This window comes from Amphibalanus amphitrite, unplaced genomic scaffold (assembly GCF_019059575.1).
Source record: "Amphibalanus amphitrite isolate SeventyFive unplaced genomic scaffold, NRLGWU_Aamphi_draft 000147F_arrow, whole genome shotgun sequence".
Classification (NCBI taxonomy): Eukaryota; Metazoa; Arthropoda; class Thecostraca; order Balanomorpha; family Balanidae; genus Amphibalanus; species Amphibalanus amphitrite.
The window spans coordinates 871,605-880,517 of NW_024881642.1; the positions used below are offsets into that span (position 1 = coordinate 871,605).

The following is an 8,913-nucleotide window of genomic DNA, read 5'->3' on the forward strand; positions in this document are numbered from 1 at the left end:
CGCGTTTCGAGCCATCGTGAAAAACCCGTCTGAACAGTCAGTCGCCCCTTCCTCGTGGCCTGCGAGGCTTCCTTCCAACATTTATTCCAATTGATAAAATAAAAACGAGGCAAAATAGTTAGCAAATACGTATAGTTGCTTTATATATAGAAGTGCTTTAAAATATATAAAGTGCCCATTTGGGCCTATACAAATGCCTCTATAAGTAGGTGCCTACTTTATATGTACCTATATAAATAAAGTTCATCAGTCAATAAAATGACGTGTTAGATCAGTGGAACGTCTCATTTCGACCGGCTGACCGCGGAGGACGCCACGACTGGCTCCCGGACAAACTCACATCGGTCATGTTATTGTGTGTATTGTCTCGATATACATTTGCTGAGTGTCACGCACATTACACACGCACGCACACACAAAAGCAGTCAGGCACACACAATGTCTGCAGCATCCCACGCTGTTCTACCCTCCGTAAGCGACCGGCGGTATCTTTGTGCAAACATGAAAAACTCGCTGCGCGACGACCTCTGACGCTGACCTGACCCGACACCACGTGATATGACCGGTGACTCGCAGGTGACACCGTGACGTCACACTGACCGTGACGCCACCAGGTGGGGGGGGGGGCGACGGCGGAATGTGTTGTGACTAGATATGACGTAGGGGTACCGCGCGCCGCGGGACGACTAGAGAGCGCTCCTCTGTTCAACACCGTGACCAAAAAGACACGTGACCAATTATTACAACAAATAACTACACAACTGGCATTAACATCTACCTCCAACTGGCTTTATGGAATGGAAACCAAGCATCAAAGACGCATATACAAAAATGCAATGGCTCTCTTCGAAACAACTCCCGAGACAACTTTCAACTAGGACTCTATTTTAACTCTACTCTATGCGTCAGTTTTGTGGCGCCGCCGGCGATGCTGGCGGGCCTGGTGAGCCGGGGTGTGCGCTGTGCGGTGCGCGTGCTGAGCTGTATGGAATGTACGCAGGGCTGTGCTGTGTACGCACGAGCCGGCGGCGGGCTATGGCCACGTATTCACGTGCTCGGGGACTGGGTATGTCCCGGAGCTATGTACAGCGGAAGGCACGGGACGATTGACGCAGGCACTCTGTGGATCAGCCTCTCTCAGAGAGGGTATCGGCGGTAGCCGAGCTGCGGCCGCCCGTCACTCCAGCTGCTCCAGGAAGCTCGGCGACCGGAAGTACTCGGGTACGTTCTGGTCGAGACGCGCGATGATTTTGTAGATGGCCTTCTTCCAGCTGGGCTCGGCGTCTTTGCCGGCCTGCAGGGCGCTGAAGAACTCCCGCAGCGCCGCCTCGGCCACGGCGATAAAGTCCGCCGGAATCTGCCGGGGGAGAGGGGTGTGTCAGCGGGGCTGAGAGGGGTGCGTCCTGCTCGAAAGGCACAGAGAGTCTGTACGTCCCACTCCAGCACACACCGGCGGCGGTTAAAGGTTACGTCACCAGGCGCGACCCGCCACCCATTTCTCCGCAGCTCAGAGACAAAGCGTTGCTGCCGTGACTAAACATCCCCTTCGATCGTCACGTCACGTTAACGTCACGGCGGTGCTCCGTCACGGCCGGCAGTCGAGCAAGACCACGATGAGCCCTTTCAGTCGCTGCGACTCGGTCATGTCTATAAGCCCTCTCTCATCCACCAGGGGTCCCGCTGGGCCGCTGGCTCTCACCTCGATATGATTGTTCCTGTTGTAGTGCAGGTTGATGACCCGCATCAGCTCACAGTCGGGGGTGACCACCAGCTCCTCGGCCGACTTGACGCCCTCGCTGAGCGCCTGGCGCGAGTGCTTCTCCATCTGGATGTAGAAGAACTCTCTGCGGAAGGAGGAAAAGTCGCCGTCAGTCGAAGGGCCGCTCAAGGGTCTGACGTTGAAGTGGCGTGCTCAAGACTCCTATCTCGGAATGATCAACAAGGTTATGGCATCTGCTTCATAGATTGACTTTCGACGGTTAGGTGCCTATATGTCATCATTAGCTCTCTGTAACAATGTTGTAACTCTTTGTTGTCAAGAAAATGGCTCCTCGGCACGGCTGGTGAGCAGGTCACCAGTCCGACCAAAACAGTCGTCACGCTGGCGATCACCGCTACTCTGCCTGCTCAGAGACGCTCGGCAAATTGCTGATGAAAGTGAATCGAGCTTATTTCACGTGGCGCCTCGTCTAATGGGTCTCCTCAGTCAGGCTGGGGCGGCCGGCGACTGTCACTTTCGATAGTGGCAGCGCTGCTCCAGCCCAGCGGAGCGCCGCGACCCGCTGACATAGAGGAACTTCCCGTCCACGGTTCGCTGATTGTGGACGCCCGGCGCACCGCACCGTCCCGCCCCGGTCCCTTTCCGGCGCTCCTAGTCCCGTCCCTGCGCCGAAAAGAGTCCCGGGCCAACAGATGCGCATGTGGTGAATTGAAAGTCAAACAGGTTACGGGAAACGTTAAATATCCAGGCGAGAATTTCAGCAAGAAAACTCAACAAAACAGTCATAGCGTGCGTAGTTGAGCTTGACCAGATTTGGGGAGCTTGTCTCGATTATGTCTTCTCGTGGGAAAGAGTTCGTCTCCTCTAACCCTATGACCTGACCTTCGTTCCTCTGCGCCAGTATATTTCCCTGTCTAATCCAATGACCCCTCCCTGGGTTACATAAGCCGACTGCTCCGAGGCACCCAATCTGTCCGGACTGCTCTTTAATTAACCGGCGCAGGGCCGACCGGAGTCTGCGCCGCCGCAGCGGGCCGCGCGCGCTCCTCAATTTGGCGCCATCTTGTGCGCCAAACGCGCCGGTGGCAGAGGACAAAGCGGCGATAAGCTGGCGCTGTTTTGTGATGGAAATGCGGCGGAGCCGGCACGCGCCGCCAGACGACGCCGGCGACGCGTCGGCGCCGATGATGAACGACGGTCTGACGCCGTCGGGGCGAGGGAAGGGAAGGGTGGAGAGGGAGCGCCGACGGCGGAGGACGCCCCCGGGACCGTCCGGGAGCCCCAGGGGCCGGGAGCAGAGCCCACTTCCCGGCGATCGATGGCCGCGCAGGGTACCGGGAATTCACGGTCACCGGAGCCGTCAGCGGTGCCGGGAGGAGGGGACGCCGCCGCGGCCCGCGCCGAGCAGCCGCGGATAAATCAATGGCTGATGGCCGGGAGCCGGGCCCGACGCCGCCGCAGCTGTAAACTACCATTAGTGCGTTCGCCAGGTCGCAGTTTGACGCCGATGGCTCACCAAGTTATGGGCCGTTTCTGGTCGGCATCTCGTGTCAAGTCGCCATCGGGCGCCTCGGCTGTGGCCGACGCAACACGAGCGTTGTCGAGTTTCGCCAACTTTGCCTTCTTTACTCGGTAATATTTCTTGTGGCGGTGGCACAGCCGGCTCGAGCGCGTGACGACGCCTTGTTTGAGTTTGTTCGGCCAGATTTATGGCCAATCTTCTGCCATCTGCATTAGGCTCCGATCCACTTCAATTAATGCTTTCAGGCCATTTCGGGCTCGTGAGAAATCGAATCACCCACTCGCGCCGTTTTGACGTTTGCTCGCTGCCACTCAGCTAGACACTAAAAGCTGAAGTTGACTCAAATGTGGCTTTTATCATGCCTAGTGAAACTTGTCCCCCGGCATTCGCTTTTCAGAGCTTACTTGACTACATCCTTGACTGACTGTTGGCATGGCGGCTACAGGTGCGGACGGACCGACAGAAAACTTCCCGCCTGAGTCTGTTCTGTGACAAAGTGCCTCAGACTGAACACATGTCCCTCATTAATCACTGTGGTGCGTCAGTTCAGCTCAGTACGGCGTCCCCCACAGACAGGAGCGGGTCGGATTTCCGTCGCTGCACGGTCCGACCCAATCCCCGACCTGTTTCATGCCGCGGGCACTGCTGGAGGCCACTGAGAGTGGGTCGAGGCCGCGGGGTGGCCGTAAATAACCAGCCGTCGATATCATCCCCGGGACCGAGCAGATATGAAGCCGCCGCTCTCGACTGACCAAGGTGCGGCGCATCAATTACGCCGCTGCGCTAGCTAATTATGTAAAAACAGCTGGCTCAGAGAGGAACGATGCGTTTATACGTCTTTGATGCTGGTCTTTGATGTGTTATGTTATGTTTCTGTTTAATCTCGGTCTCAGTTTCTAGCTGAAAAGGTGGCGTCTATTTTAGGATCAGAAACCCCAGCCGGTGCCTTTTGTTACAGCCATGGCAGTGAATCCTGTCTGACTAGGCATTAACGGGCCAGAACACGGGTCGCCTTCCCTGAACACGGCCTCTGTCAGTGATTAACGCCACACTTATGGCGGCACTTGGCCGAAAATGAGCAGACCATATTCGCCCCTGGCCACCATTAGCAAATGGATACATTCTCAAAGTCTATTATCGTTCTAATGATGGCTAATAAGACCTGCATAAATTAACCATCCGACACTGGAAATGAACATGGTGTAGCTCTTCTGTGTCAAATTTAGTTCAAAATAACATCGTGACACAGCCCAGGTGGCCCTGATTTCACTTTTGTTTCCAATTTCAAAAAGGCTAGTCTCGAAACCCATCCCCTCTCTTTTCGACCGCCACCAGCACTTACCGGAAGTTGCTGAACCACTTGACGAGCTGTGCGGTATTGTTCTTGTTGAACTTGATGTCGGGGAAGAAGGACTTGAGCACCGAGGAGCTCGGGTAGCGCGACCAGAAGAACATCAGCTTGGCCTTCCGCAGGTGCATCGGCGTCAGCGTCGACGAGAAGTCGGCGGTCAGCGAGAGACCGGACCGGGCTGCCGAGACGGGACGGGGCGGGTTAGACGGGAACGAGGCCTCGGCGACCCGATATACTCAACTTAACGAATATTTTTTCAAGAAAATGATTCTGGATGCTCGTTCCTACTAATGGTTGTTGGAGATCCATCGAACCTATGGACTACAAAACTATGGAGGCATGCTACTTCGGTTCGCAAAGAATTAGGTATGTAAAACTAAAAGCGACGTGTGAATAAATGAATGGCAAATAAATACATGACAATGAATTCTGATCAATTGCATCTTGCACACCTACCCCGTCGTTAACAAACGCTCTCGCCCGTCCGCTTACCGTCGAACTTGGCGTGGAAGCCGGCTGGGGAGTGGTGGTGGGTCGTCTCCCCCAGCTGGTAGCCGGCGTCCATCGACAGGCCATCAGACCGCTCCACCGCTGAATCGCGCCGGAACGAGAGCGGATCCGGCGGAGAGCGCCGGCCCGCCGACAGCAGCGCCGGGTGCAGCATCGTCGGCCGAGACGAGGGCGGGCTGGCCGACGGGCTGCGCGTGGCGGCCGGGTAGTACGGGTAGCCCAGGAACGGCGAGTCGGGCAGCCGGCCGGGCAGCGTGCGCGGTGCCGGCGGCGCGGCGGCGGCCGGCGGCGGTGGAGAGTCAGAGTCGAGGTGGCCCAGCCGCGGGTCCGACACCTTCTGCCGCTTCCTCTTGGGCGTGACGACCAGGCTGAGTGGCGACTCCTGCTCCTGCTGACCGCCCGGTGATGGCGCGCAGAACGGCGGCAGGCCGTAGGCCGCCGGACTCAGGCCCGAGAAGCCCTTGTGCGGCGGGTACATGTGGGCCATGCTGGTGGGCGGCCGCAGCGGTAGGCCGAACGGTGGCAGCTCGCCCCCCAGCGCCGCCGCCGCCGCCGCAGCAGCCGCCGCCGCCGGGAAGCGGCCGTTGTGCTGGCTGATGCGGCGCAGGATCTCGGCACGCGGCGAGGCCTGGCTCTCGGCCTCTGCCGCCTTGACCTGAGCGCGCCGCTGCTGCGCCCAACGCTCCACGATCGAGTCCACCAGGCCCGTCAGAGACGTGGCCAGCTCCGCCTTGAGCGCGTCGGCTAGGCCCTGCACGTCGGCGGCGGGGGCGGCGGGCCGCGGCCGCCGCTCCGACTCCCTGCTCTTGAGGTCGGCGCTGAGCACGCGGCGCGCATAGTCGATGAAGCTGGCCGCTGGAGTGTCGTCGGGCCGGGTGGGCGTGGGTCGGGCGGCGGCCTCGGCGCGCGGCCGCTCGGGCGACTGCTCGGGCGTCTGCGGCTCCTGGTCGGGCTCCTGGTCGCGCTGCTCCTGCTCCTGTTTGTTGATGGCGGCTGCCTGCTCGCGGTACAGCTGGGCGTACCGCTCCTGCATCAGCGCCAGCTGGCTGCGCACCGAGCTCAGCTCGCTGTGCGCGGCGCCGTCACCCAGCTCCGGCTCCGGCTGCTCCGGCTCCGGCTCCGAGTCACTGCCGCTGCGGGCCGCCGCCTCGTGCTGCACCGGCTGGTAGAGCTTGCGCTTCTTGCAGCCGTTGACGGGCTGCGGAGAGGCGGCGGCGGCCGGCTGCATCCCGGAGACGATGCTCTCCAGACGTGACTTCTTGTCTTCAGACGGCGAGCCGGGCGGGCTGGGCATCTCTGCCGAGGAGCGCTCCGCGGCGCCCGGCTCGCTCGGCGGCGGACTGGCCGACAAGTGGCGGCCGGCCGGGCCGCCGCGGCCCAGGATCTCGCGCAGCATGGCGTTGTCGAGCTGCGGCGCCGTCCGTTCCACCCGGCTGACGCCCATTGCGGACACACTGCACGGCGCCAGCACACTAGTCATCGGGGCGGCGGCGGCACTACCGGTCGGCGGCGCGGCGCGGCGCGGTCTGAGCCGCCGCCGGCGCCGACACCAAACTTATCGCGTCGACGGCACCCTCCTCGCCCGCTGACGTCACCGCCAAGGCGGCCGCCCATTGGCCGAAGGCGGCCGAGGCTCCTTCAGTGGGCCAGTCGGCGGCGTCGGGGGCGGGGCGTGCGGCGCCGGCCGAGGGGCGCACCTGCAGAGGGGTGCAGAGGAGGCCGGCTGGCCGGCACCTGGTCGACAGGAGAGGGCCACCGACGGCCGGGCACGTGCCACAGGGGTGATAGAGGGTCACAGGACAGAACGGGGAGGGGGCTACGGCATACTAATCTGGAACTGACCTGTGGGGGGAGGGCGGAGGGGCACTTTTGTAACTGGATAGCTACAGGCCATAGATTGTTTTTATTCGTTACAGGGCGCCAATCAGCAAAGCTCACAGTCGTAACATGAGGGCATACCTGGAGAAGGAGACTACCTAAATGAAAAAAAAAAACTAAAAAAAAGACTTCTTTAGTTGCCCTTTACCTCATCCATGCTTCCTTACCTTCGACTCCTGTTACCATTTTATTCGGTCCGTGAAGTACTCCTTCCCCTTGAGGCGTTGCTGGGTAAGTCCGACAGTCCGGATCACACGGCTCCTACACGGAAGGAGTGTTTCCGGTCGGGTCAGCTGAGACGCCGGCGCGCCGGGGCCGGGGTAACGGCCCGTGACGCCGCCGGAAGGTAGTGGCGTCACGGTGGCGGGGGCCGGAGAAACGTCACGGACTGAGGCGTCACGAGGATTCCCCTGCTGACGCGGGACGGAAGGCAGACTGAACTGGCGCTTAGGATAGGTTCAACTTCTTGCGTAAACAGACAAAGTGCATAATTCTACGACGAATTCTAATGGTAGATTGAGCTTCTGTTTCACATCAGAACGGTAAAATCTGTCTGTAAGAGTGCACTATCTAGGAAACAAAATGTGAGTTTCTCCCAGCTGTTTTTAGAATATGTAGATAGATAGATATATGCTCAGAACGGACTTAGTTATATTGTTCCGAAGGTTCACTGTCGACAACAATAGGGCAGACTGCTCTGTTCCGTAGTTCAGTAGCCCGATCTCTGCTGGCCGGTGCCACGGTCTCCATAGAAACTCTGACCCGACTACAAACGGCCGACAATCCACAGAGGACAATTTCCAGCCACCGTCGGAAACGACAATACCGGCTGCCGCCGCCGCCGCCATCGCCGCCGCCCGTGCCCCCCCCCCACTCTCGCCCCCCCCCCCCCCAGCCGCCGCCGCCGCCACCGCCCTCCATTATCCGCCCGGGGGCCCTTGCAGGTCGGAGCACGGCCGACGCGGCGGCGGCAGCTCTATCAGAGGCACTATCAGCCGCCCCACCTCCGGCTTCCGGCCGACCGCGGACACGCCCCGCGGCTCCGTCCCGCCCCGACCCCCCCCCCCCCCGGCGGTTTCACCTCAGCAGCCGGCCGTGCTCCGCCCTGCTCAGCCCGACCGTCGTGCTTCAAAGCCGTGCTCCGGCGGCGACACGGCGGCACGGCGCGGTATTTGACCTCCCCCTCCCCTCACAGGGGGCTGGGCTCTGCGGAGAGGGGGCACAAAGACCGGACCTCCGCACTCTGCCCGGCTGCTCCCGCTGGCCAGTGCTCTGCCAGCGGAGGGGCTCGGGAGGCTGGCCACCGTCAACCGTGGGCGCTCCACGGTACCGGGGTCAGACCTGCAGCATTCAGAAGTTTCTAGATCAGTTAGTCGCTTCGCAGTTATAGCATTAACGAGGCAGTATTTTTTTTTTTTTTAGCTGTAATGGCAAGCACGTCTGTTATTAGCTGTACCTAATAGTAAACACAGTAGCATCACCTGCGTTTAATTTAACCCGGCCGGACCCGGGGGGTAATCCCAACCACCGCAGCCCGGGGGGGGGGGCGTTTTTTGCCCCCCTGTCTAACTCCGTAAATAAGGGAGCTATGGAAACAAAAGCGATACCAAACGAAAGGTCCTTACGAGGCGATTCTAATGCACCTAAAATTTTTGACCTCAGGTCAATTTTCAAGGTCAGAGGTCAAGGTCAAAGGCCAAAACCGGCACATGTGTAGTGATCTCAAAGTAAGCCTTCTAGAGGACGGCAGGCTGCATCAAACCGGCAAAATTGGGTGTCAAACGAAAGAAGAGAATCTGAGGATTCTGAAAATGTGCTCCAAATCAAAGGTCAAGGTCAAGGTCACGCTCAAAATTGACCTCAAACTTGGCACTTTTTCGCACATCTTGCGTGCTAACTTCCAAGATGTTTTGAAATGTTTTGAGGCTTATC

General features: G+C 59.5%; 1 protein-coding gene across 1 annotated transcript; it reads right to left on the minus strand.

Moving 5' to 3' along the window:
* Positions 1-345: 345 nt before the first annotated feature.
* On the minus strand, positions 346-6,643 carry LOC122382824 (homeobox protein prospero-like). Its single transcript, XM_043368644.1, has 4 exons — positions 5,086-6,643; positions 4,585-4,771; positions 1,700-1,844; positions 346-1,357 (listed from the first exon to the last, which is right to left on the minus strand). The coding sequence occupies exons 1-4, from the start codon at positions 6,581-6,583 to the stop codon at positions 1,178-1,180; spliced, it is 2,010 nt and encodes a 669-aa protein (XP_043224579.1). The 5' UTR covers positions 6,584-6,643; the 3' UTR covers positions 346-1,177.
* Positions 6,644-8,913: the final 2,270 nt, after the last annotated feature.